Consider the following 27,826-nt stretch of genomic DNA (forward strand, 5'->3'; position numbering starts at 1 on the left):
CTCAACCTTGAAAAGAATTCCTATAGCCTCCATGTAATCTTGCTCACTGGCTACTTTATCACAGATGGTATAAGGAGCTGGACAGGCTTTGTAAAACTTGGTTGTGGCATTTTTATTTAACACTAATTTAACACTAATTAAACACCCTTGATATGTTTGAGTTTATCAAGTTAAGTCAAGTCGTCACTTTTTATTGTCATTTCGACCATAACTGCTGGTACAGTACACAGTAAAAATGAGACATTTTTCATGACCATGGTGCTACATGAAACAATACAAAAACTACACTGAACTACGTAAACCAACACAAAAACTACACTAGACTACAGACCTACCCAGGACTGCATAAAGTGCACAGAACAGTGCAGGCATTACAATCAATATTAAACAAGACAATAGGCACAGCAGAGGTCAGTAGGTTGGTAGTCCGATAGCTTGGGGGGAATCTGCTACATAAATAAACAGCTGAATGGCGGCACCTGGAATTCCGTCCGTTTCTGTACTCCCACCGAGTATTTTGTTGTCACAGACGTAGTCCAATTTAATGTCCATTGGAGAGCAGAATGGATGGGAGAGCTGGCTGGATAGGGCTTGCTTTTTTCCTGGCACGGACTCCTGCCCACTCGCCTCACTTCCGCTTCCTCGCACACCGCTTACGACATCCCCAACTCTGGCCACCGGCAGCAGGCAACTCCGAGGACTGCAGGCCCGACTCCCTCAACAAGCCGAGGTCAAGCAATCCAACCAGCAGATTTTCATGATGGTTTGTTTTTGGGCAATCTCTGTATTGTAACAGTATCTGGCAATGGTAGATAGTCGCTCTGTTATTCATTGCCCTAAACCCTAATTGTGCCTTAAAATTAAATTTAAAAACTAAATTAAAGCAGCACCAGATCCGAAAGGCTGCTGCTGCCGTGTGCCACGCCGCCTATCAATGTCATCCTTGAACACTACTGTAGAATCAACCAGTACCTTCCTTAATTCACTTTCAGTTGAGTTTGTTACAGGGAATATATGGATCTCCATTCAAGTTGTCGTTGTCTCACCCAATCACATCCCCAAAATGCTGGCCCTCCTGCTTTTACCATATACACACCTAATTTTTGTTGTTGTATTTCACTATTATGGATGCCATTCCCACAGGAATAATCCTTTCTCCAGTTGGGTGTCTTAGTTCTTAGTTGTTAGTTGGGTGTCTAAAGGCTTTAGTTTAGCACCTTTTAAAAATCATTCAAACTCATGGAATGGCTGAAACAGTCAATCCAGTGTCCAATTTTTTAAAAGTAATTTGCTGTTCACTTCCAGTGTAAGTCATATTGCCTGCATGTTCTTTGTTTTCACACTGTAAATCTCAAGGCTACTCAGTCCTGCATCATCTCATTATCAGACTTTTCATCAATAGCATGCAGATTAGTGCTCTTTCTGAAACTGCAACTTGACTTTCTATCTTTTTCTCTACCCTATGCAGTCCATTTATTTTCATCTGCCTGAAATGCTTTTTGTTTGTATCCTACTCTGTTGTACTTTCTGCAAGTTTCACCTTTAAATCTGCATTGGCCTGGTGTATGTCAGACCCTGCCACAACGGTAACACAATTTGTTACTACTCTGTTACTACTCTGTTGTACTTTCTGCAAGTTTCACTTTTAAATCTGCATTGGCCTGGTGTATGTCAGACCCTGCCACAACGGTAACACAATTTGTTCGGCCAGGCAGGTTTCTGTTCAGACGCTGCAATTTTGTTCATGCTCGCTTTCATTCATGACTGCAACTCAGTTGTGTCTCTGTCTGCTGCAATTGATACAGCTATTTCAACTACTCTTTTAAATGTAAGTTGTGCTTCAGTTAGGAGCTGTTTTTGAATACTTTCTTGCAATATTCCATAAACTAATTGGTTCCTCAGGGCATCATTAAGCCCATCACTGAACTGACAATGCTTAGACAAGCTCTTCAATGTAGCCATGTACACTGGAATAGATTCCCCTCCCTTTTGATTTTGCTTATAAAGCATTCTGCAATCACCAATGGTCTCAGTTCTAAATCTTCCTGCATTACTTCCATTTTGGCTGATTTTTCAAACTTTTAAGCAAACTGTATGCCTTTAAATCCAATGCACTCCCTTTTCATTGGCTTTTTCATTCGCTTCAAAATACTGCTCAATTTGCTCGGTATACACGAGTCAGTTATCCATTGTGCAATGGATTATTAATGGAACATTTATCTTTCTGATGTAGCCAGCCATTTCTGCTTTATTTTATTTATGATTATCATCCAGTACTCATTAATTTATGAACCAGTGAATTTGTCCAATATCTTCCATTTTTTTAAAAACTCAAAGGTCTCGCTGCACTTTTTAAAATCTTGACCATCTCACTGCTCCTCAACAGGTCATCTTGGGTTCGTTTAAAAATTCCTCATTGTCGCTATTAGGATTTGTAACTCCAAAGCGTAAAACTAATTGCAAGAAAAAGATGAGAGCCCAGGAGAACAGGTCTTAAGTATTGTTTTTACTTTAAGTAAGACAGGCACATATGACATAGTGATGTGGTGATGCTTTTACATATAACCCACAATGCATTATGTAAACAATAGAGAATGCTTAATCACACAACATATTTACAATATTACTCAAATATTACTGAAATATTAAATATACAACATAGGCCAAAGGTTTTGTTCGGATTTATAAGTCACTGTCTTCAAAGATTCTTTTCTTTAATCTTGCATAGGCTCTATTAGCACTACTCAGGCAGTGGTTGATCTCTGAGTCAATATCTGCCAGGGTAGGGAAGTCTATGTGGCATTCCTTTGGAGGCCAGTAGCTCTCTCCTAAGGTGAGGTGCCTATAGTTGCTCATTATAAATGAGGTTTATTCTGAACAGAGCTTAGTACAGTTTTGGAATAACTTCCAATTCATCCTATTCTAGATCTTTTAGTTATTTGGTAAGGTTACAGCTATATAGGACCTTGGTCAGACCCCACTTGGAGTACTGTGCTCAGTTCTGGTCACCTCACTACAGGAAGGAGGTGGAAGCTATAGAAAGGGTGTAGAGGAGATTTACAAGGGTGTTGTCTGGATTGGGGAGCATGCCCTATGAGAATAGGTTGAGTGAACTTGGCCTTTTCTCCTTGGAACAACAGAGGATGAGAGGTGACCTGATAGAGGTATATAAGATGATGAGAGGCATTGATTGTGTGGATAGTCAGAGGCTTTTCCCCAGGGCTGAAATGGCTAACACGAGAGGACACATTTTAAGGTGCTTGGAAGAAGGTACAGAGGAGATGTCAGGGGTAAGTTTTTTTTACGCAGAGAGTGGTGAGTGCGTGGGCTGCCAGCGACGGTAGTAGAGGCAGATACCAAAGGGTCTTTTAAGAGACTTTTGGATAGAGACATGGAGCTTAGAAAAAATAGAGGGCTATGGGTAACCCTAGTAATTTGTAAGGTAAGGACATGTTCGGCTCAGCATTGTGTGCCGAAAAGCCTGTATTGTGCTGTAAGTTTTCTACGTTTCTATTTTTTGCTTCTGTCTGAAATGTTTTAATAGATATTATAGGTTTTCTTGGACCTCCACTGTTTCTATTACTTCACCATTTAGCAAGTATTCAAATTAATAATTTTTCAGTCACTTTTCAGCCATTTGACGGAGTTTTGCCAATTACCTCATTTTGTTAAGCAACACGCACAAAATGCTGGAGGAAGTCAGTAAATCAGGCAGAAGATATGGAGGGGAGTAAATAGCTGATGTTTGAGGCCAAACCCTTAATCAGGGCACAAGATTAATAACACCTTGTTATAATTTGAAGCATTTATCTGATCTTTTTACCAAGCTTCAAATTCCTTTCATTCAACCTAGCTTTTTACCTCATAATTTGCAACATAATAGTTGAATAGTTGAAGTTCCAAAAAGGTCCAGGCAATAAAAATATAATCTCAGTTTAATAAATGCACAAGTATCATTGCATTGCCAACAGGTCATTGCTCACCACAAAATGCTGGAGGAACTCAGCAGGTCAGGTAACATCTATGCAGAGAAATAGACAGTTGACGTTTCTGGCCGAGATAGGCCTGAAATATCAACCCCAGAGTTTCCAGCATCTGCGGTATCTCTTGTGTTTAGGCATTACTCACCTCTGCCTCATTGGTTGGCTTTGGAAATATTGCTGCAGGAAGCTATCCTGAACACACTCAGGAAGATCAGGAGAGCCTGAGAATGATGCTGGGAACGTCGCACACACTTTCAAAGTAGGCAGCTCCCAAGATCATCCTGCCTGCAAATGGGAACAGCTGCCACCTGCAGCCCGCAGTGTTCCTACTGAATGAGTGCATTCCTTTACAGGGCTTATTACTTGCTTGGCTTCACTGGAGCATCTGTCATTGAGATAGTACAGCTGAAAACCCCATGTGAAGTTCTCCTTTTCCACATTCCACTTATTTCTCACCCTCACCTCTTCTAATTTGCTCATCTACATTAATCCCGTGATTAGCTCCACATCGTTCTATGCCTTGACCACCTAAGCGCCTGTCTAAGTGTCTCTCAATGGAATGATGGCATCTGATTCCACTACCTTTTCTGGTAAGGCATTCCAGATATCAACCACTCTCTGAAAAATCACATGCCCTCAAATCTCCTTTAAAACCCCTAGCTCTCATCTTAAACCCATGCCCTCTATAATCACACTATCCCAACTCCATATCATTGGACAACGAGCTTCAACTACTTCATTATTGACCCTCTTTTCATTATGAAGTCAGAAGCAGGAAGTTCAAAATGATTACAGAATGTTTAAATTCCTTAGGAAACGAAGCTCTCACACCTGCATGCACTCAGAGCCGAGATCCCCTGTGGCAGATGATTCACCTACTCTCATCTCCAAATCCTTTCCACAAAGCACAGGTCAAGAACATGATGGGATACTCTGATTTGAACAGTTTGAACACTCAGCCATGCTGAAACTGTCCCGGGCAAAGCCTCCCACTTATTCAGTTAACCCTTCCACCACCCTGAACCCTCAGTCCTTCCACAGTGTGTACCACCTGTTCATGAACACCATGACTCACTTAGAGTGCATTGTTCTGGTATGGTGTGAAGAAAAAATAGGCACGTTAGCCCACTTGATCTGCTTAGCCATTCAATGAAAACATGTCTGATCCAAAACAGATCCCCGTACAACTCCCTTAAAGCCAAATTAATATCAAAGTAAAATAAAGGGTTCACCAAATTAAAATCAGAATGAAATCAGAAATCTTACCCTTTGCATATCCAGCAGTATTTCTCTGATTCAAGCGTGGCGTAAATAACTTTCCCTCTTGTGCTCTTTGGTGATTTGATATGGGTTGTTGAATACTCTGAAACAGACCAGTCTAATGTGCTTTAAAGTGCAAGGGTGTCATGGAATAAAGGCATTCTACATTGCAAGTAGCTTCATTTCTACCATTTTGCCCTGCGCATGGTCTTAGTGCATGTTCTTCTCTCGACAACACTTATTGAATTGTTACCTTTTTCTAGAAATTGATTGCAGCTGCTGTCTGTGTACTACAATGCCAGCTCAATCTGCCTCACCCAGACTTATTTAGAGGTACAGCACAGTCCCAGAGGGCATGGTTTGAGAATAAGGGGTAGGTCATTTAGGACAGAGTTAAGGAAAAACTTCTTCTCCCAGAGAGTTGTGGGGGTCTGGAATGCACTGCCTCGGAAGGTAGTGGAGGCCAATTCTCTGGATGCTTTCAAGAAGGAGCTAGATAGGTATCTTATGGATAGGAGAATCAAGGGATATGGGGACAAGGCAGGAACCGGGTATTGATAGTAGTTGATCAGCCATGATCTCAAAATGGCAGTGCAGGCTCGAAGGGCCGAATGGTCTACTTCTGCACCTATTGTCTATTGTAACAGGCCCAATGAGCCTGTGCTGTGTAACTACACCCGTATAACCAATTAACCTATTAACCAGCAAGTCTTTGGAATGTGGGAGGAAACCAGAGCACCCGGAGAAAACCTATGTGGTAATGGGGAGAACGTACAAGCTCCATACAGACAGGGGCAAGAATTGAATCCTGGTCACGTCGCTGTAATGGTGTTACACTCACCACTACGCTACCACGCCGTCTCTATGCTATCATGCCACTCCAGAGGTCGTGCCCTTTGGTCCTAGGCTCCCCCCACTATAGGAAACATCATCTCCAGGCCCATTAGGCCATTCAATATTTGATAGGTTTCAATGAGATACACCCTCATTCTCCTAAACTCCAGAGCCATCAAACATACATTAATCCTTTCATTCCCAGGGTCATACTCATGAATCTCCTCTGCACCCTCTCCTATGTTAGCACATCTTTTCTTAGATAAGGGGCCCAAAACTGTTCACAATACTCCAAGCGCAGTCTGACCAATGCCTTATAAAGCCTCAGCAAGACACCCTTGCTTTTATATTCTAGTCCTCTCAAAATGAATGCTAACATTGCTTTTGCCTTCCTCACCACCGACTCAACCTGCAAGTTAAGTCTTAGGAAATTCTGCACAAGGTCACTTTACACCTCTGGTTTCTGAGTTCTCTCCTGAATTAGAAAATAGTCTATGCCTTTATTCCTGCCACTGAATTGCATCTGCCACCCCTTTGCCGATTCTCCAGATCTGTCCTTCTGCAAATGCTCTGCTTCCTCAACACTACCTGACCCTTCACCTATCTTTGTAAATCCACAAACTTAACAAAGCTATCAATTTCATAATGCAAGTCATTGACATATAACATGGAAAGAAGCGATCCCAACACCGACCCCTGTGAAACATCATTAGTTGCCAGCAGCCAACCAGAAAATGTCACCTTATTCCCATTCTTTGCTTCCTTTCTGTCCATGCCAGTATCATTCCTGTAATACCATGGGCTCTCATCTTGCTTGGCAGCTTCATGTGCAGCATCTTGTCAAAGACCTCTGAAAATCCAAATAAACAACGTCCACTGATAATCCCTTGTCTATCCTGCCTGTTAATTCCTCAAAGAATTTGTCAGGCAAGGTTTCCCCTTTAAAGAAACCATGCTGACTTTGGCCTGTTCTATCATGTACATCCAAGCACTGGGAAACATCATCCTTAATAATAGACTCCAACATCATGCAAACCACTGAAGCCAGGCTAACTGGTGTATAACTTCCTTTCTTCTCACTCTCTCCCTTCTTAAACAGTGGAGTGACGTTTGTGGTTTTCCAGTCATCCAGAACCATTCCAGAATCTAGTGATTGTTGAAGATCACAACTAATGCCTCCACAATCTTGTCAGCCACATCTTACAGAACCCTGGAGTGTGCTCCATCCAGTCCAGATGGTTGTTAGCTTTCTAGAAATTCCCTCCCTTGGGATCAAGCACCAACATGATTTTCCCAATCCACCCCCCCCCCATGAGTACTTTTCTAACTCCTACAGTATTTGAATTGTACCCCACACCCTGGCTACTGTTTGGAAGCCTGTACAGTATATAAACCCATCAGGGTCGTTTTACCCTTGTAGTTTTGTAACTCTATCCACAAGGATTCTACATCTCCTGATTCCTTGTCACCTCCTTTCTAAGGACTCAATTTCATTTTTTACCAACAGAGCCATCTCACCCCCTCTGCCTAACTGCTTGTCCTTTCGCATCAACAGAGTCTGGATTTTGGTGGCCCAGGGACTGGTGAGCTGAGGCAGTGGAATCTGAGTTAAATGATTCTTTTAAGGCACAAATGATTGTGCAGCTGATATGTTGCAACTGCAGTAAATGGGTGCCTAGGGATCTGAGGCCGTGGATTAGTTTGCACAACATGGTAGCAGATGTAACCCCACCATTTCAGAAAGAAGGAAGATATAAACAGATATATGGACCATTTTGCCAGACATCAATGCCAGGGAAAATAATGGAGTCTATTACTAGGGAAGTGGTAGCACAGTACTTAACATCTAATAGTTGGACAGAATTGATTAATTTATGAAAGGCAGATTATGTAAATAGTAAGGAAATGAGAGATGTTTTGTTTATTAGTGTGAGGGGTTCTTCTACACAAATCATTGAAAATCAACATGCATTCAGGCAAATAATGTCCAATTCAGGAAGGCTTGAATACAAGAGTAATGATGTACAGTTCCCATTATAAAACCTTGGTGAGATAATGCCTGGAATACTGAGCATACGTCTGGGTTCTCTACCTAAGGAAAGGCATACTTTCAGTGGAGAGAGAGTAATGAAGGTTCTGCAGATGGATTCCTGGGATGAACTTCTATCATATAAGCAGAGGTGAAACAGACTGTACCTATCTCTTTTGGGGTTTGCAAGAACGGGAGGCAATCTCATTGAAAAATATTAAATTTTTAGGAGACTTTACAGGGTAGATCCAGAATTGTTGATTCCCCTAGTATGGATGCCAGATATTCACAGGAGTCAGTGGGTATCTGGCAGTTTTCAAGAAAGTTTTGAGCACAGCCTTGGATCTTTTCCTTTGTCTGCCTGGTACAAAATTTAGAAGAGGGTTTATTGCAAGACGCTAATGTCAGGTACATTGAAAAAGACCCTTCAGCCACCGAGTCCACTCCGACCATCAAGCACCCAATGCTACTTCAGCCAATTTAATCTTCCCCACATTCCAGTCAACTGCAACTTTCCTCATCACTACACACTAGGGGAAAATTTACAGTGACCTCACCTACCAATCTGCAAGCTTTTGAGGTGTGGGGAGAAACTGGAACACCCAGGGGGGAAAGATGCAAATTTTGAACAGACTAAACGTGACGTCAGGATTAAATCTACATCACCGGAGATACAGGGCAGAGTCTCTGCCATTCATGCCACAGTCTCATGATCTTCAAATAAAGTCACATTGAAGGTGGTGCTGATTTGCAATAAATTGGCTCATATTTATTTTTGTTAAAATAAAATGACATTTCAGAAAAACTCTTCATTGTTTCTTCAGACAAGCTGAAATTACAGAAATCAATGCGATCCAAAGTTACATGCTTAAACCAGGCTTTCCTTATCAGCCTGTGCCCTTTAACTTATCACCCTTTCACCTATATAACCTCCAAGATCTTTCTTCCTGTTAATTGTGACAAGCAACCAATACAAGTTCATTGCTTTATAAGAGAGTTATAATAATTTTAGCCTGTAATTTAAGATGAATCTAACCTGCCTCTGTTCTAATAGAAGTGGAAAGAGAGCAGGGCACTAACCCACTTCCAGGAGCCAGGTATTGTAGTTCTATTAATTATTTCAATGTGCACTTGTGGCTCAGATTTTAAGAGCACTTTAAATTAAGGAGTCTGTCTGAATTTCTCAGGTGTCTGGTGCCAAAATGTCTGTCGTTCCCTAAGTCTGTTATCAACCAGCATACAGAAATTCCTGCCGTGTCTTCACTCTCAGTTTTCAATAGCAACTATTCGGCTCTCCATTACAATTCACCTGTTTGTGCTTCCCTCATACACAAGCTCTTACCATCATCTTTTTATCTTCATATCATACTCTGATCACTTGTTACTATCCACTGTACTTCCTAACCCCTCAACTATTTACTCCTCCACCCGTGCCTTCTGGTTAACTATCCTTGATCTCCTGATTTTCAATGCTTTTCTAATTCAGTCGTGTATTTCACTTCCGCAATCCTCCAAATTACTCTGAAACCACTTCCCAATTCACAAACACCATTAACATCGATTTCTGTCGCAAACGCACCATGTTTACCTCATTAAAAAACAGACTGGGTGGTTTTGAAAGTGCTTACCGATTTGGGATCAGTTGTTGCTCTCCCCTGGAGGGGCGTCTTCCGTCCAGTTGGTGTCGCACTTCTGCTTCTTAAGCGGATAGGAGGCCTTTCTTGGATTTCTTGCATTTGTCTTTTCTGAATTTCAGCCCTTTTCACCATATTTTCTGAAATCTACAATACATGCAACCTATGTTCAGTTCCTTATCAAAGAAACAGCAATTTTCACCTGACCTTAATTGTGTTTACTATCTATTTCAGACAATGCCACTGTAGAAAAGATGGTGCCGAGCTGTGGTGTCCATTGAAGTCACAACTCAGACTTAATTATTTTAGATTCATAGGGATGATTTATTTATTTACTTACTTACTTAGATCTACAGTGTGGAACAGGCCCTTCTAGCCCAACGAGCCACACCACCCAGCAACCCACCTATTAAACACTAGCATAATCACAGCAGTATTTACGATGACATTGTTTCATAGGATGTCATAGGATGACAACCTCCTAACATGTACATTTTAGGAATGTGGTGGGAAACTGGAGCATCTGGAGGAAACCCACGCACTCATGGGAAGGACATACAAACTTGTTACAGAAGGCTTGGAATTGAACTCCAAACTCCGATGCTAACCTCTACTCTATTTGAGGACAGAGAAAGGAGCTAAGAGTCAGGTTAGGGTTTACGGACAGAGAGAAATGTTGGGGAATTGGAGAGATAAGCTGGAGTCTCAGCCTGCGCTCCATGTTTGAAGGCCAACAGCAAGGGCATGGTTGGATGTTGCGCTGGCAGACTGTTGAGAATGTTCGGGGTGCCATCATTGGCGAGACTGGAGTTTGCAGCCTAGTTTTTGTGGTCTCATCTTCAGCAAGTCCAGTGTTCGAGGTCTGGGGGTCGGGCCTCATCCAGGGTTCTCATTCCCTGTAATTTCCAAGTCCTGGGTCATTGCCAAAAGATCAAAGCCCAAAGATAAGTTGGAAGTCCAGATCGAAGCCCAAAGGTCGACTTGAGGCCCAGTGAACACTGAAGGAATGAGGCCAAACAAGATGACCTGTCCTGGGGTTAGAGGACTATGTATGTATGTATGTGTGGGTGGGTGGGTGGATGGGTGGGAGAGGGCTTGCTTCACTGTTGTTGCTTTGTTTTGTTTCGTTGTGTTCCGCCGAGCATGGTGGACTTGCCCCCAGCACATCCTTCAGCTACGTTGGTTGTTCACACAAATGACGCATCTCACTGTATGTTTCGATATACATGTGATAAATAAATCTTAAGCATTGAATCCTGAAAGTAGCTGCCCTGGCTAATAGGCTGGTGAAGAAGGCATATGGCTCATTTGTCTTGATTAGTTAAGGTATTGAGTTCGAGAGTCAGGGAGTTATATTACAGATTTATAAAGCTCTGGTTAGACTGTGTCTGGAATATTGTATTCAATTCTTGGCCACATCATTATAGGAAGGATATGGAGGCTTTGGAGAGGGTGCAGAAGAGGTTCACCAGGATGCTCCCTGGATTAAAGAGCATGTACTATATGGAAATTGGACAAACTTGGGTTGTTTTCTGTGGAGCGGTAGGAGCGGAGGGAGATCTGATAGAAGTTTATTAAATTACGAGAGGCTCAGATAATTGGCATCATTTATCCCCTGGGTCGAAATATTTAATATCAAAGGATATCTATTTAGAGTGAGAGGGGATAAATTCAAGGGGGATGTTCAGGGCCGGTTTTTTTACACAGAGAGTTGTGGGTGCCTGGAATGTGCTGCCAGGGGGTGTAGGCAAACATGGTAGAGATATTTAAAAGACTCTTAGATTGGCATGAATGGAGGGATATAGAAATTGTGTAGTCACAGAGTCATAGAGCAATACAGCACACATGTAGGCCCTTTTCCCAATGAGTCCGTGTTGATTATAACTCTCCCCCCTACCTCTCACTGAACCCTATTTCCTGCATTCGACTTATGGTGCCCTAACCCACCATGTTCCTATCTAATGTATTGTAAATTATACTATTGTACTCTGGGAGCTTGGTCCATATTCTCACCAGCTCTGTGTGAAGAAGTTTTTAGATCTTTCCCCTCTCGCCCTAGATCCTTGCCCTCTGGTTTTGGACTCCGCGAAGGAATCATATCATTTTGTGTATGAGGTGTTGTTCTTCAAGTTTGTAGCAGTGGAGGAAGCTGAGGGCAGACGGATTGTTGTGGCTTTTGGAAAGGGAAGATGAAATCACATGCAATGGGAAGCTTAAGATGGCCATTTGGGTCAGAGCGCAGGTGTTCCACAAAATGGGTGTTTGGTCAATGTAGAGAAGGCGGCATTATGAGCACAAAGTGCAATAGACCAGGTTGGAGGAGGTACAGGTGACTCTATACCATGCCTGGTGGAGAATTTAGGTGTTTGATGTTGCGGTGTTCGCCAAGCTTGGCAATTAGCTAGCAGATGTTTCATCACCAGTCGAGGTGACATCCTCAGTTCGTGGTTGTTGGTGTTTGTCTCTGGAAGTGCTCGTGTTTCTGTAACCCCCCCCCCCCCCTTCACTTGCCTCAGTCCTGATAGGCTATCCCTTCAGTTGGCCTTTGAATTCTATTGGCTCATGTCACTTTGGGTATTAGGGATTCATAGACGGAGTCAAATTCAATATGTTTGTTGATAGAGTTCCACGCTTCCAAAAGTTCTCATGCCTGCTTCCTGCAATCACCATGGTGTCCCAGTTAAAGTGGTTTCCTTCTTTAATAACTAAAATTATTTGTTAATTTATTTGTGGTGATGGTAGTTTATGTGCTATGTGTGGGTTATATGTAGTGTGTTGTGCACCTTGGTCAGGAGGAATGTTGTTTCATTTGGCTGTATACATGTATACAGCTGAATGACCATAAACTTGAATTGTTACATTATGAACTTGAGTAATGCACTGTTTTGGATTCTCCATTAAATAAATAAAAATTAATGGGACCACAAAGGAAATGCATAGTACCTGAAGTTCAGCGTTCACTGGGGTCTGACTTCTTTCAAGAGGCATTCTTCTTCCATTTGGGGTTGAACTACGGCTTCTATGGCTCCACTGAGCTGTTTGTGATGTACTTCTAATAATGGCATTGAACACCTGAATGTTATGGAAGGTGATTTATTACAATAATAATGTATTTCACCATTAAACATTGCTTAAAGCACGAATCACTCTTTTAATTAGTGGTTTCAATATGGAAATTTGCTGGAGAGATTCAAGAAATTAGATAGAGGAGTGGTTATGGTCTGAAATGAGGCCTGGTAGAGGAGACAATGGGACTGGTGGGATTGCTGTTACATAGTGTTGGTATGAACTTTAATGATCAACTAGCTGATTGCTGTGTTGCATTCACTTTATGGTTCTGTGGCAACACCAGTCTGAGCCTTAATTAAATGTTATAAATATCCTTAAATCTATCAAGATTTATGTAGTGAAGTGAATAATAAAATTAAATATTCCACCTAATTCTGTGATTATTAGCAAATATCTAATAGGCTGAAAATAACTTTTAAAAGGAAGCAAAACTTGACGGATGAATGTTAGACCAGTTTATACTGAAAAAGACATCAATGTGGAGGACTGACCACTGTATTGGCAGTTGGCTCACCATGGCCGGCTGCCTGTGACTAGTGGTGTTCTGCAGGGGCAGTGTAGGGACTGCTTCTTTTCATGTTGTATGTCAATGATTTGGATGACAGAATTTGCGACTTTGTGGCCAAGCTTGTGGACAATACAAAGATAGGTGATGGGACAGGCAGTGTCGAGGAAGCAAGGGATCTACGAAGGACTTAGACAGATTTAGAGAAAGGTCAAACAGGCAGCAAATGGAATATGTATATGCATGGTCATGCTGGTTGGAAGAAGGAATAAAGGTATAGACTCTTAAAATGGAGATAACTTTCAGAACTCAAAAGTATTTGTGCAGGTTTCCCTAAAGGTTAACTTGCAGATTGAGCCAGTGTAAGAAAGGCAAGAGCAATGTTCGAGAGAACTACAAACTTTGTAGAATATAAGAGCAATGATGTGATGCTGAGGCTTTCTAAGGCATTGGCCAGACTGTACTTGGAATATTGTGAGCAGTTTGGGTCCCATATCTAAGAAAGGATGTGCTGACATTGGAGAGGGTCCAGAGTACTTTCACAAAAATGATCCCGAGAGTAAAATTATTAATGTATGAGGAGCGTTACTCACTGGAGTTTAGATAAATGAGGGGGGGATCTCATTGAAACCCATCGAATATTGAAAGGCCTAGGTGGAGAGGTTGTTTCCTACAGTGGGGGGCAGGGGGGGGGTCTACAACCAGAGGGCACAACCTCAGAATAGAAGGATGTCCCTTTAGAAGGAGGAATTTCTTCAGCCAGAAGGTGGTGAATTGGTGGAATTCATTGCCACTGATTCCGGCCCAATGAACCACACACCCAGCAACCTAACTACTTAACCCTAGCCTAATCACAGGACTAGGTCAGGAAACAGATTTCTCATTAGTTGAGCATTTCAGAGACAGTGACCACAACTCCTTGACTTTTACAGCAGCCTTGGAGAAAGATAGGAGCAGATGGTATGGGGAAAGTATTTAATTGGGGGAGGGCAAGTAATGATGCTATTAGGCAGAAACCTGGGAGTGTAAATTGGGAACAGATATACTCAGAGAAATGCACAACAGAAATGCAGAGGTTGTTTAGTGAGCATTTGTATTGGGGTTCTGAATAGACTTGGCCCACTGAGGCAGGACAAGAATGTTAGGGTGAAGGAACCATAGATGGCAAGAGATGGAGAATGTCATTTCATAAGGAAGAAAGAAGCTTACTTAAGATTTAGGATGCATGGATCAGACAGGGCTAGAGAGAATTACAAGTAGCCTGGAAGGAGCTGAACAATGGACTTAAGAGAGCTTGAAAGGGTGTTGGCAAGTAGGGTTAAGTAAAACTCCAGGGCATTCTACACATATGTGAAGAATAGGAGGTTGACTAGAGAGAGGCTAGAGCTGGTCATGAATAGAATAGGAAATGTATGCCTCGAGTTGGAGGAGGTAGGAGAGGACTTTAATATATACTTTGCTTAAGTACTTACCAGTGAGGAGGACCTTGACATTTGTGAGGGCAATGTAAAATAGGTTGATATGAGGCACATGGATGATAGAAAAATGGTCGACTATGTAGGAGGGAAGGGTGAGATTAACCTTAGGGCAGGGTAAACTGTTGGCACAACATTGAGGGCTGAATGGTCTGTACTGTGTTAATGTTCTATATTCAATGTAAATAACCCATTCATTCATGGAAAATTCATTTCTTTATTGTACTACACTAAAAAACACATGATATGCATTCGAACTTCCTGTCAAAAATACCTTCACCTCGGGAATCCAAAATACAGGACTAAACATATGAAGAGGTCAGTAATTAACACTGTTCCTCAGAGAATGTTTAGGTCATGGAGCATGTTAACGTACGGAGTAGCTAAGGAGTACTGTAGAAACGTGATTGCGGAAAGCTTGTACATGAAGGAGAAATCATTACAGGGTGTAAGAACGTACATAAATGTATTCATCTGGGTTTGTTGACCTGCTTTTGAGCAATTCCTTATAATCAGGCTAAAAGTTCTTCCTATGTCATAAGATCAGATATTCTGGTTATTAATGTATTAATTTTATATTTTACTGGGCCTTGGTGCATGATTTAATATTGGAGCAGACTCAATGGACTGAATGGCCTAATTCTGATCCTTTGTATTATGGTCTATATTATACCTTACATTATACCACTGATATACATCATTGATGATAATATCCTGAAGCTGAGGGAAGTATTACATAAGTATAAATTTTGTTCTCTCTTAACTAAAATTAATTATAGTGAATACTTGAAAATTATAGTGTAACCTGCAACTTGTTAACATGGTCTTAACTGAGCAGAGTTCATACCGGTGTTTCAGGCTTGTTGCTGGTAAGGATGGCCGTCTCATTTCTGTTGACAGGCTCCAGCTGATGGCATTCTGCTGCCTTTAACTCATCCCGTAGTTCGAAGTTTTCTTTGGTCAACGTGTCAATCTGATTCCGAAGGTAATTGTGTGCAAAAGACCACTTTGATTCATTTTTTTTGAATTTTTCATGCAACTGACCAACCTGCTTCTTCAAGAGCTAATGATATCCAAGAAGACAATAGTAGACTGCATGAACAACGAGGATCTTCGGAACAATGAAGCAAACACTGTACAATCTGAATTTTGTAGTTTACGCGATAGACATTTGTCTCTAGTCAAATCCACACAAAACTTTTCACTGCTAAATGCAATCATTGAATTCAGTGGAAATGCCTGCACAGACTTGAGTATGTTCTCTGTACAACAAACAATTACACAACAAATGAACAACAAATTTCATGACATATGCCACTAATATTAAACCTGATTCTGATTCAGTAAAAATAAAAGAAACCTGAAAAAATGGTTTAAAACAAGAAACCATTGAATTTATTTTCACTGCTTTACACAAGCAGAAGCGCATCATTATATCTTCATGAAAGCTGTCCTATCAATGGTTCAATTTAATATCAGAGAATGTATATTGTTACGTACCCGTGACATGTGACAGTGGTACCCTTGTCACGTGACTGGGGTTGAAGTTATACTGGACTTGAGGTAATGGTCTTGTGATGGTGGAGTGATGTCATTTTCCCGCCAGTAGAGGTCATGTGACAGGTTTTTTTTACAGGGTATAAAAGGAAGACCCACCCTGTCAGGTGGGGCAGTTCGTGGCGGGATTTGCCAAGCTGACTTCATGTCCCTGCATGATTTAATGTGATGACACAGTTTAGTTGAAAAATGAAGTTTTATAAAATGCCTAAAGTTTAAAAGGTCATTGCCAGTGGTTTCTTTGCTGGTGGAGAGTGAAGATAAAAGTTTGGAAGATAAAAATCGAGGAGAATCGATTTTCGACGGTGGATTGGTTTCGACCTTATTTGATCCTCATTCGGAAGGATTCCGTTGACTATTCTTGCTGTTAATCCCTGGGATGACCAGAAAGGATTTGAGAATAGTGTGGAAGGAAGGTCAGTGCCTTTAAGCCGTTATATTTTATAAAATTCTTCGTGGGAAAGTTCGACGCCAGGGAATCGAAGGACATCGACGTGGAAGAGAATTTAAATCGCTTTAAAAAGTCTCTCCTTTTTAAAAAACTGTTTACTTTCGGCATACCGCTTTAAAGAACTGTTTTTTTCAATACCGCTTTAAGAACTGTTTGAACTGCAGCGCTATTAAGAACCGTGAATCTGCCGTACAGCAGCTGTTTTCCGGTGACGTTTGAGTTTGTTTACTTTTGAGGGGGTTTGTTTTCAGTGTTTAATAAAAGTGTTATTTGTTATGAAAACCCTTGCCTAACTCATATATATTTATTGTTGCCTGAATACGTAACATATTTATGGGGGCTCGTCCGGGATATGGATCGTTTGAGTTAAATGCTTGTTAACTTTTGAATTGGTGTTTTGGTGACGGGGAATGCTCGATTCTTTTGTTTGATTGGCTTGTGAGTGGTATTCGGCAATGATGAATATTGATGAGTTTCTGGATTCGCCAGCTGCGGGTTTGTTAGCGAAGGCGAAAAAAACTGAAGTATCTGAGATTGCTAATAGATTGCAACTTAAAGGTATTTTGGTGACTACATCAAAAGCTGTAATACAGAGAAAAATCGCATCACATTTTGTGGCTTCGGGTGTTTTTGATGAATCGATTTTAGAATCGTTTCCAATAAGTAATCTGGAGATGCAGTTGCAAATCGAACAAATGATGTTAGAGAGGTGTAAATTGGAAGCTGAACAAAAGCAGAGAGATTTTGAATATGCAATGGCAAAATTAAGGTCTGGGAATCAGTCTTCTGATTCTAAAAAACCGTTTGTTGCTAGCCAAGAAATTAAATTGGTCCCTCCATTTAGTGAAACAGAAGTGGAAAGATATTTTCAACATTTTGAAACTATTGCTCGGATGTCAGACTGGCCGAAAGATAAATGGTCAGTGTTGTTACAGAGTGTGATTAAAGGCAAAGTACAACAAGTTTACACAGCTTTAACTGCTGCGCAAGCATTAGATTATGATATTGTGAAAACAAATATTCTCAAAGCATACGAATTGGTCCCAGAAGCATATAGGGAAAGATTCAGGAGTTTGAAAAAGTCTGTGGAAAAGACTTATGTGGAATTTGCCTATGATAAAGCTATGTGTTTTGAGAGAGATGGGTTTCTTCTAAAAATGTAAATGAGGACTATGATACATTGAGAGAGCTGATTTTAATGGAGGAATTTAAAAGAAGCATTCCTGTTGAAGTAAGGACCTACTTAAATGAGAGGGATACTGATAAATTGCAGGACTGTGCTAGATTAGCTGATGAGTATGTTTTAATCCATAAGAATAAATTTCCTCAGGGTAGAATTTTTAAGAGGAAAAATAATATGGAGACTCAAGGTAAATCAGAAATTAAATCAGAGGTTAATGAGAGAGGTAAGGAGAAAGGAAAACCTGTGAAGGAAAGACAGTTTGGTCTTATTTGTAACTATTGTAAGAAGCCTGGCCATGTAATAGCTAACTGTTTCAAATTGAAAAAGAAAGAGAAGGAAGCAGTTCCAGATGCTTTTGTGCAACATACTGATGCACCTGTAAAGTTACAGTGTTTGGTAAACACAAATGAGGAATTGTTAGAGTCTGACAAAGTTAGAAAGGGATATGATCATTTTATAACTGAAGGGTTTGCATCCTTGGAAGAAGGATCTACTCTGGTGCCAATAAAAATTCTTAGGGATACTGGAGCTTCTCAATCACTGATGTTAGATAGTGTGTTGAAGTTTAATGAAGAGAGTGATACTGGTGAGGTAAATTACATAAGAGGTGTTGGAAGTGATTTTATGCCTGTATATTTACATGAAGTAAATTTAAAGTCAGGGTTAGTTACAGGATTTGTTAAAGTAGGATTACAGCATAGCTTACCTGTGAAGGGTATTTCTTTATTGTTAGGTAATGACTTGGCAGGTGGACAAGTTTTTCCTGAAGTGCATTTGACAATGGAGTCAGAGGAACCAGAGGTGAATTCTAACACAGATTTTTCCTGTGTTGTGACTAGAGCTATGGCTAAAAAGATTGATGTGCAGAATGAGGTTGTTACTCATGACTGTTCAACTCAGGATTTGAGTTTTGAGGATGTGTCAGAGACTTTCTTACCTTCGTTGTTTGAACAAGATTCTGGAAGTAAGTCTGACTATGAAGATTTATCTCTGTCTCGGAAGGAGATGATAGCAGAGCAGAATAGAGATCCTGAGTTTATAAAATTAAGGGAACGAGCTTTACTAGGTAGTGAAATTGAGAAGGTGTCAGTAGGATATTACTTGGAAAAAGGAGTGTTGATGAGGAAGTGGAGGTCGCCTACAATTCCTGCAAGTGAGGAATGGAATGTTGTTTATCAGGTGGTTGTTCCTAAAGTTTATCGGAATGAGATTTTGACTTTAGCTCATAGTGTGCCTTTAGGTGGACATCAAGGGGTAAGGAAAACTGTGGACAAGATTTTAAAACATTTTTACTGGCCTGGTCTAAGAAAAGATGTGGCGATGTTTTGTAAGACGTGCCATACTTGTCAAGTTGTGGGTAAACCAAATCAGGTTACACCAGTAGCTCCATTACAACCTATTCCAGCATTCGGTGAACCATTTTCTAAAGTTATTGTAGATTATGTTGGTCCATTACCAAAGACAAAAACTGGTTATCAGTATTTGTTGACTATCATGTGTACTTCGTCTAGGTTTCCAGAGGCAGTACCACTTAGGGATATAAAAGCTAAAACTGTGAAGAAGGCTCTTATAAAATTCTTTACTTATTTTGGATTGCCTAAGGAAATACAAACTGATCAAGGCAGTAATTTTATGTCTGGATTGTTTCAACAGATAGTTTATAAATTGGGAGCTAAGCAAATCACTTCATCTGCATACCATCCAGAATCACAAGGTGCTTTGGAGAGGTTTCATTCTACTCTCAAGAATATGATTAGGACATATTGTGTGGACAATGAAAGTGACTGGGATGAGAGTATAAACTTACTTTTATTTGCAGTAAGGGAATCGGTACAGGAATCTTTAGGTTTTAGTCCATTTGAACTTGTGTTTGGGCATAGAGTTAGAGGACCTTTAGCTTTATTGAAGGAACAGTGGATTAGTAAGGAAGTGCATACTAATTTGTTGGACTATGTTTTGAAATTTAAGGACAGGTTACATAAAGCTTGTAGCTTAGCCAAGGAAAATTTAAAGTTGGCTCAGGAGAAAATGAAAACTTGGTATGATAAGGAAGCTAGGTTGAGGATGTTTAAGCCTGGAGATAAGGTGTTGGTTCTTTTCCCAGTGCAGACAAATCCTTTTCAAGCTAGATTTCATGGTCCTTATGAAATTGTGTCTAGAATCAATGATGTGGATTACGTAATAAAAACTCCAGATCGTAGAAGGTCAACACAACTTTGCCACATAAATATGATTAAACCATATTTTGAGAAACAATCTGATACTGTGACTGTTGTGGTTAGTGAGAATGAGTTTGATTTAACTGGGAACATGATAGATGATTCATCTGACTTTCATTCTAAATCTAACATTGTTTCTGTTAGGTTACCTAATTCGACCATTTTGGAAAATATGGATGAGAAATTAGCACATTTACAGTTAGAGCAGAAACAACAGATGAAGGAATTGATTTTTAAGTATAAGGATTTGTTTCCAGATGTTCCGAGAAGGACTACTATAGCTTCACATGATGTAGATGTTGGAGATGCCAAACCTATTAAACAACATCCATATAGGATGAACATGGAAAAATGTGAACTTGCTGAGAAAGAAATTGAATACATGTTAGAGAATGATATTATTAGACATTCTAACTCGAATTGGAGTTCGCCATGTGTTATGGTGCCAAAACCTGATGGTAGTATTAGGTTTTGTACGGACTATAGGAAGGTGAATGCTGTAACGAAAACAGATGCTTATCCAATTCCTAGAGTAGATGATTGTGTAGATAAAGTTGGAAAAGCAAAGTTCCTTACAAAGATTGATTTATTGAAAGGGTATTGGTGTGTTCCATTAACGGACAGAGGTAGAGAGATTTCTGCATTTGTAACTCCATCTGGGTTATATGAGTATAATGTTCTTCCATTTGGGATGAAGAATGCCCCAGGTACTTTCCAGAGGATGATTAATTCTGTGATTCAGGGATTGAAAGATACTGATGCTTATATTGATGATTTAGTGACAGGAAATGATACTTGGGAAGCACACATAATTGCGGTGGAGAAATTGTTTGAAAAGCTTTCAAAAGCTAACTTAACTATTAATTTAGCCAAGAGTGAATTTGGACATGCCACTGTGACTTACCTTGGTTATGTTGTAGGTCAAGGTAAGGTAGCTCCTGTTCAGGCAAAAGTTCAGGCAATTTTAGAGATTCCCACTCCGACGGGGGAAAAAACTCTCAGAAGGTTTTTGGGAATGGTAGGATATTATCGAAAATTTTGTAAGAATTTTGCTAATGTTGCCCTTCCATTAACTAACCTTTTGCAGGAGAATGTGAAGTTTGTGTGGACAGTGCCTTGTCAGGAAGCATTTGAAAAATTGAAAACAATGATATGTCAACAACCTGTGCTTAAGGCACCTGACTTTGAAAAACCTTTTTCATTAGCTGTAGATGCTAGTGATGAAGCTGCGGGAGCAGTATTGATGCAAAGGAATGAGGGTGATGAGGTTGATCATCCAGTAGCTTACGTTTCTAAGAAATTTAATAAGCATCAAAGAAACTATTCAACAATAGAGAAAGAATTGTTATCTCTTGTTTTGGCTTTGGAATATTTTGAGGTATATGTTGGTACAACTTAAAAACCACTTATTGTTTACACTGATCATAATCTGTTAGTTTTTCTGAGTAAGATGAAAAACAAAAACAGAAGATTGTTAAATTGGAGTTTGATGTTACAAGAGTACAATATTGTGATAACTCACGTTAAAGGTAAAGATAATGTGGTTGCTGATTGTCTATCTCGATGTTGAATGTATAATGTAATTTTTTTTGGAGTGGTTTTTTTTATTGTAACACTCCTACTGTATTGTATATTGTGTATGTTATATAATTTATACATTTGTTTTTCTTGTAAGTAATTGTTAAAATTTTTGTTCTTGTAAGACCAAAAATGTTTTTTTTGGAGGGAGGTGTTACGTACCCGTGACACGTGACAGTGGTACCCTTGTCATGTGACTGGGGTTGAAGTTATACTGGACTTGAGGTAATGGTCTTGTGATGGTGGAGTGATGTCATTTTCCCACCAGTAGAGGTCATGTGACAGGTTTTTTTTACAGGGTATAAAAGGAAGACCCACCCTGTCAGGTGGGGCAGTTCGTGGCGGGATTTGCCAAGCTGACTTCATGTCCCTGCGTGATTTAATGTGATGACACAGTTTAGTTGAAAAATGAAGTTTTATAAAATGCCTAAAGTTTAAAAGGTCATTGCCAGTGGTTTCTTTGCTGGTGGAGAGTGAAGATAAAAGTTTGGAAGATAAAAATCGAGGAGAATCGATTTTCGACGGTGGATTGGTTTCGACCTTATTTGATCCTCATTCGGAAGGATTCCGTTGACTATTCTTGCTGTTAATCCCTGGGATGACCAGAAAGGATTTGAGAATAGTGTGGAAGGAAGGTCAGTGCCTTTAAGCCGTTATATTTTATAAAATTCTTCGTGGGAAAGTTCGACGCCAGGGAATCGAAGGACATCGACGTGGAAGAGAATTTAAATCGCTTTAAAAAGTCTCTCCTTTTTAAAGAACTGTTTACTTTCGGCATACCGCTTTAAAGAACTGTTTTTTTTCAATACCGCTTTAAGAACTGTTTGAACTGCAGCGCTATTAAGAACTGTGAATCTGCCGTACAGCAGCTGTTTTCCGGTGACGTTTGAGTTTGTTTACTTTTGAGGGGGTTTGTTTTCAGTGTTTAATAAAAGTGTTATTTGTTATGAAAACCCTTGCCTAACTCATATATATTTATTGTTGCCTGAATACGTAACAATATAATATACAACCTGAAATTCTTACTCTTCGCAGACATCCACGAAACAGGAAAAAAATCCCAAAAACTGTATGTCAGAAATCTCAGAACCACCAAAGACATCATTTATGCAATGTTCATTGACAAAAGAAAGCCTCAGAAAATGAACTACATTTGTTTAAAGAAAATTGGACCTAGAAACTCCATAGGCATTATTCTACTGACATTGAACCAAATTCGCATGTCTCTCTAACATTGTTTGAAATAACTAATTGCACAGTAGGATTTAAATCTTGCATATTTAATATCATGGTGTTGCAAAAACCAGCAGGCATTACTGTAGTTCGGTTTCTCCAGGTCGTCAGCATTTGGTCACTCAGGTGAAACATGACAAAGACCACACACGTTCTACAGCACAGCACCAACATTTTCCGGCTATTAGAGAGTGTTGTACATTTGCAGATGGCTGCACTCCTGCTGAGGATTTTCTCCCAGTTAGAGTGAGAGGGAACTGGAGAAGCCAATGGATCAGATCACTTGCTGGAGAAATGGCACTGTTTTATTAAAGATTAGCTTTATTTGTCACATGTACACTGAAATATTGAAACATCCCATGAGATGTGCCATTTGCATCAACGCAGTGTGATGATGTGCCTGCAAGCGTTGCCATGGTCCTGGTACCAACATAGCATGCCCGAGACTTACTAACCCTAGCTCATACATACTTAGAATGGGGGAGGAAACCTACGTGATCACGGGGAGAACATTTAGAACAGTAGCGGCAGGAATTGAACCTGGGTCACTGGCATTGTAAAGTGTACACTCTGCTACTGTGCCGCCCCTAAAATATGATGTTCCCTGACCGGGAAGTGAGAACATCATATCTTAACCACTAGATCACCAGAGAGTCTAAGGTGATTTGACAGGCTACTTAGAGATTATACAGGCAGGAGATTGCCTCGGTGATGTCTTCTGGAGGCAACATTGCTTGCAGTGTTGAACAGCATTACAAAAGATACCATTTCATAACTTTGGTCGAGGTGAATCCTAGCATCTTGCCCATACCCGGCCACCTTTCTTAGTCTGTGAATATTTTTTCAGCAAAGTACTCTTTCTCCCACTACCTCACTCATATCTTTCTCCCTTTCCCTTTCCTCTGCTTCTTTCCCTTCCCTACTGTTGCTCCTGGCTTACGTAAGCATTTTTGTCTGCCTCTCTCTCTTCCTCACTCACTCTGTCTCTGTCCTCACTGTGTCATCTCTGTCTGTCACTCATACAAACTTACCTCCATTGCTTCATGGTCTCTCTTATCAAAAGCAACCTTAGACGGTGGGTTTTTCTCAGATAGCTGTCTTTCTTCCTTTAACTTCATCAATTCCTCTTTCTTGCTGGCCTCTAATTGAATGATCTTTTCAGTCTTCTCACGTTCAATCTGATCCATTCGTTTTCTGATAAGAACAATTCACATCCGTCAGTTATATTCCTGCCACATTGAGGAGTTTTTGGGCCTAGGGCCATTCTTCACCCACCAGTACCCAGACCCACTGGATAGGATCAATTTATTTTGGGTAGGATTAGTGATCTCCCAAAATCTCTCACAATGTCATCCATGACCATCCTGTTTAGCACAAGGATCTTAAAACCTAGGCTGACTCAACACCTTTGGAGTTGAAATCAAAATCATCTCGTTTCCATAGATGCTGCCTGGCCTGCTGAGTTCCTCCAGCATTTTGGGTGTGTGATACAGGTATTGTTATAGAATTAGTCTACTGCAGGGGTTTCCAACCTTTTTTATGCCATGGACCCCTACCTTTAACCCTGGTCTACAGGAATCCCATAAATATACCAAACTTCATTAACTTAGCCTTTTAAAGACTGGCCTTGCAAACTTCACACTGTTGCAAGCCTAGGTTTATTTGCCCCTGTTTATAAAATGAAAAGTTTCATTTTACTAATTGTAATCCGGCTGTAATTATGACTTGAGCTTGATGGGCATTAAGATCCCAGTGTGAAAACCTCAGTATTAGAATCCTAGCAGCTGTTGATTCCCTTAAAAAAAACAATCAGCCAAAAGTTTAAAAATTCTTCTTACAAACAAGTTAATGTACGTTTCCAGTAATGCAAACATCTTATGAGAGTAAGGAATAGAATGGGGAGAGGCAAGATAATAGAGCGATTTGAGAGCAAGAAAATAATTTTATAATCACATTGTCATCGAACAAAAAGCCGAGGTAGGTCAGCAAGGAAGATGGTAATGAAGACATGGTGTGAATTAGGAAATGGGGAGCAAGTTGAGCTCAACTTTTTGAGCGAGCTTTAGTTCACAGAGGTTTGGATGAGAAAAGCGGGCCAGAAGAGTATTGGATGAGTCCGGATAACAGGAATGATCAGGTTTTCAGCTCCACATGACCTGAGGCAAAGGGGGGGGGGGGGGCGGGGGAGCGGAATCAGGTGAGGTTAGTGAGGTGCAAATGGATGGTCTCAATGAAAGTGAGTGAACTATCAGTTCATGGTAAATATGATGTTAAGATCACTTTGCAGAAGATTCTACAGTATACCGTGGGATAGACTCTATAAGGTACAATCTACTGATACAATTGGTGTATCTTAAACTCAGCCAGTTGCCAGGTTGAGGGTTGGAGTTGGAGGCAAGGATACAGAGCTTGTGAGAGAAGGTGAAGACAATGGCTTGGGTCTGCTAACATTGATTGGTGAATACATCCAATACTGGGCATTGTCTGCTATTATCCAGAGATGGTGTGATGGTGTAGAGAACTGGTGGTAAGGGAGACATAGCTCAATGATCATATTATAAATAATATAATCACTAGGTACATAAGTTATCTAATCACTACCAGTAGAGACAATGGCACAGATCCAGAAGTTAGGTTCAGGTTTTCTGTACACAATGGTGATGGTGATATGGACAGCACATTTTTCTAACATTTAGGAAAATTGTTCTTCACATTCAATTCCCCAAATCCTAAGAGAACAGGAAGAAGAATAGCCCACCATTCAATGAATCATGGCTGGTCAGATTCAGTACTATATCCTTTGATCCCTTTGGCCTGAAGAAATAGATCTACACCATTCTTGAATATATTGAGTAACATGGCTCTAATGCCTTTAGTGGGAGAGAATTCCACAGGTTCACAGCCCTCTGGGTGAAGAGGTTTCTCCTCATCACTGTTCCAAATGGCAAATCTCATGTCATGAGGTGTCAACCCTTGGTTCTGGACTCTTACATTATTGGCAACATCCTTCCTGTATCTGGTCTACTTAGTCCACTCAGAAATGATTAGATTTCTCAGAGGTCCCCTCATTCTACCATACTCCAGTTAACATAGGCCTAACTAACTCTGTTTGTCCTCATACTTCATCGCTGCCACCTCAGGAATTGGTCTTGTTAACTTTTTTTGCATTCTCTCTGTGGCATGAACGTCTTCCCTCAGATAATGAGGCCAAAATGCACATAATACTCCAGAAGACGTCTCACCAACACCATGCACAGCTGCAACAAGACATCTTTGCTTCTGTATTTAAACCTTCCTGTAAATGTTGTCCACCATAGTATTTGCCTGTTGCATCTAAATGCCTGCTTTTGGCAGCTGGTGTACAAGGACACCCAGGACTTGCTGCATCTTCTGTTTCAGGAAACAATCAGTCTTTCTGTTTTCAAACCCAATATGGATAACTCCACATTTATTTTCCATTCACTGGCCGACTCCCCAACCTGTCTAAAATCACTTCATCTACCGTACAGCTCCCTCATCCATATCATAGATATATTGATAATGTAAATAGCTGGGGGCCACACATTGATCTCTGCAGCATTGCACTATTCACTGCCAGCACCTGGGAAAAGACATTTGTACCTTCTCTGTTTCATACCTGTCAACCAATTCTCAATCCATTCCAGTATATTACCCCCAATCACGCATTTTAATTTTGCATTTTTAATCTCCTTAATACAATTTCACAGATTTATAGTTATTCAGGATGGAAACACCCCACTCAGCTGTTGATCTAAACTGATTCCATCTGCCTTTATATCCCTGTCAAACTTTCCTATCCATCAACCTGTCTGGATGTTTTTTGGCTGTTGTAATTACACCTGCCTCAACTGCCTCCTTTGCAAGCTTATTTCTCTCTCTCTCTCTCTCTCTCTCTCTCACACACACAGGCACGCACGCACGCACGCACGCACACACACACACCTCTCTACGTGAAAAATCTGCCCTACAGATCCCCTTTAAATCTTCTCCTCTCACTTTAACCCTATGCCTTCCAGTCTATCTATTTCCAGTGGCCAGAACTGTTGAACATTCCAACACCTTTTGTTTTTATTTCAGATTTCCAGAATTTATGGTAATTTGCTTTTAGGATATTGAAGTGCAATCAAAAGCCTCCTAAAATCTTAATTTTCTCCCTCATCTGTTCCACAAATTGCATCCAGAACAGCCTCTGTTAGATTTGCTAAGTATGATTTCCCTTTCATAAAAACATGCTGACTTGTCCAATCCCATCAATACTCTGTAACTGTTATGGGCCCTGCGGGCCTCTCCAACTTGCCGTTGAACAGTGGGCTTCTAGTCTTCTTAAGCAACTGTATTTATTAATTGTTGTCTGAAGGAGTGTACCATTCAGCCCTTTGCTTTCTGATTAATCTGGTCAGTTTAACTGCGACTGCCACAGGTTTCCTGCATTCAATGGTTATTTATAGGGGATTCTTGTTCAGCACTTGAGTTTCTGGAGAATGATTTGTCTCGCAGTGTCCTTGGTCATGCCTCCAATGCTCTGTTGGAACTCCTATGTACAACCTCTTGTTTCCATCTCTTCACGGGGAGTATACCATTTCTCTGCTCCTGAGTTGGGTTGCCGACAGAGCTCACCATGACCGATTGTGCCGATTCTCCATACCAGGGGTCAGTCATTGACAGAGCTCACCGTGACCGATTGTGCCGATTCTCCACACCTGGGTTCAGTCATTGCCAGAGCTCACTGTGACTGAGTGTGCCGATTCTCCACACCTGGGTTCAGTCATTGCCAGCGCTCACTGTGACCGAGTGT

General features: G+C 40.6%; 1 protein-coding gene across 9 annotated transcripts in view; it reads right to left on the minus strand.

Moving 5' to 3' along the window:
- LOC140730770 (uncharacterized) overlaps positions 1 to 27,826 on the minus strand; it is a 139,063-nt gene that overhangs the window by 29,313 nt on the left and 81,924 nt on the right. For 7 of the 9 annotated variants that reach the window (XM_073051642.1, XM_073051649.1, XM_073051645.1 and 4 more), the window contains 5 exons: positions 24,042 to 24,204; positions 15,637 to 15,852; positions 12,684 to 12,812; positions 9,735 to 9,887; positions 5,250 to 5,361 (listed from right to left, as the gene is read on the minus strand). In XM_073051642.1, coding sequence (XP_072907743.1) covers positions 5,250 to 5,361; positions 9,735 to 9,887; positions 12,684 to 12,812; positions 15,637 to 15,852; positions 24,042 to 24,204 — 773 coding nt within the window. The remainder of the gene's footprint in view (positions 1 to 5,249; positions 5,362 to 9,734; positions 9,888 to 12,683; positions 12,813 to 15,636; positions 15,853 to 24,041; positions 24,205 to 27,826) is intronic. The other 2 variants (XM_073051643.1, XM_073051647.1) reach the window with 2 other exon arrangements.

This window comes from Hemitrygon akajei, chromosome 7 (assembly GCF_048418815.1).
Source record: "Hemitrygon akajei chromosome 7, sHemAka1.3, whole genome shotgun sequence".
Classification (NCBI taxonomy): Eukaryota; Metazoa; Chordata; class Chondrichthyes; order Myliobatiformes; family Dasyatidae; genus Hemitrygon; species Hemitrygon akajei.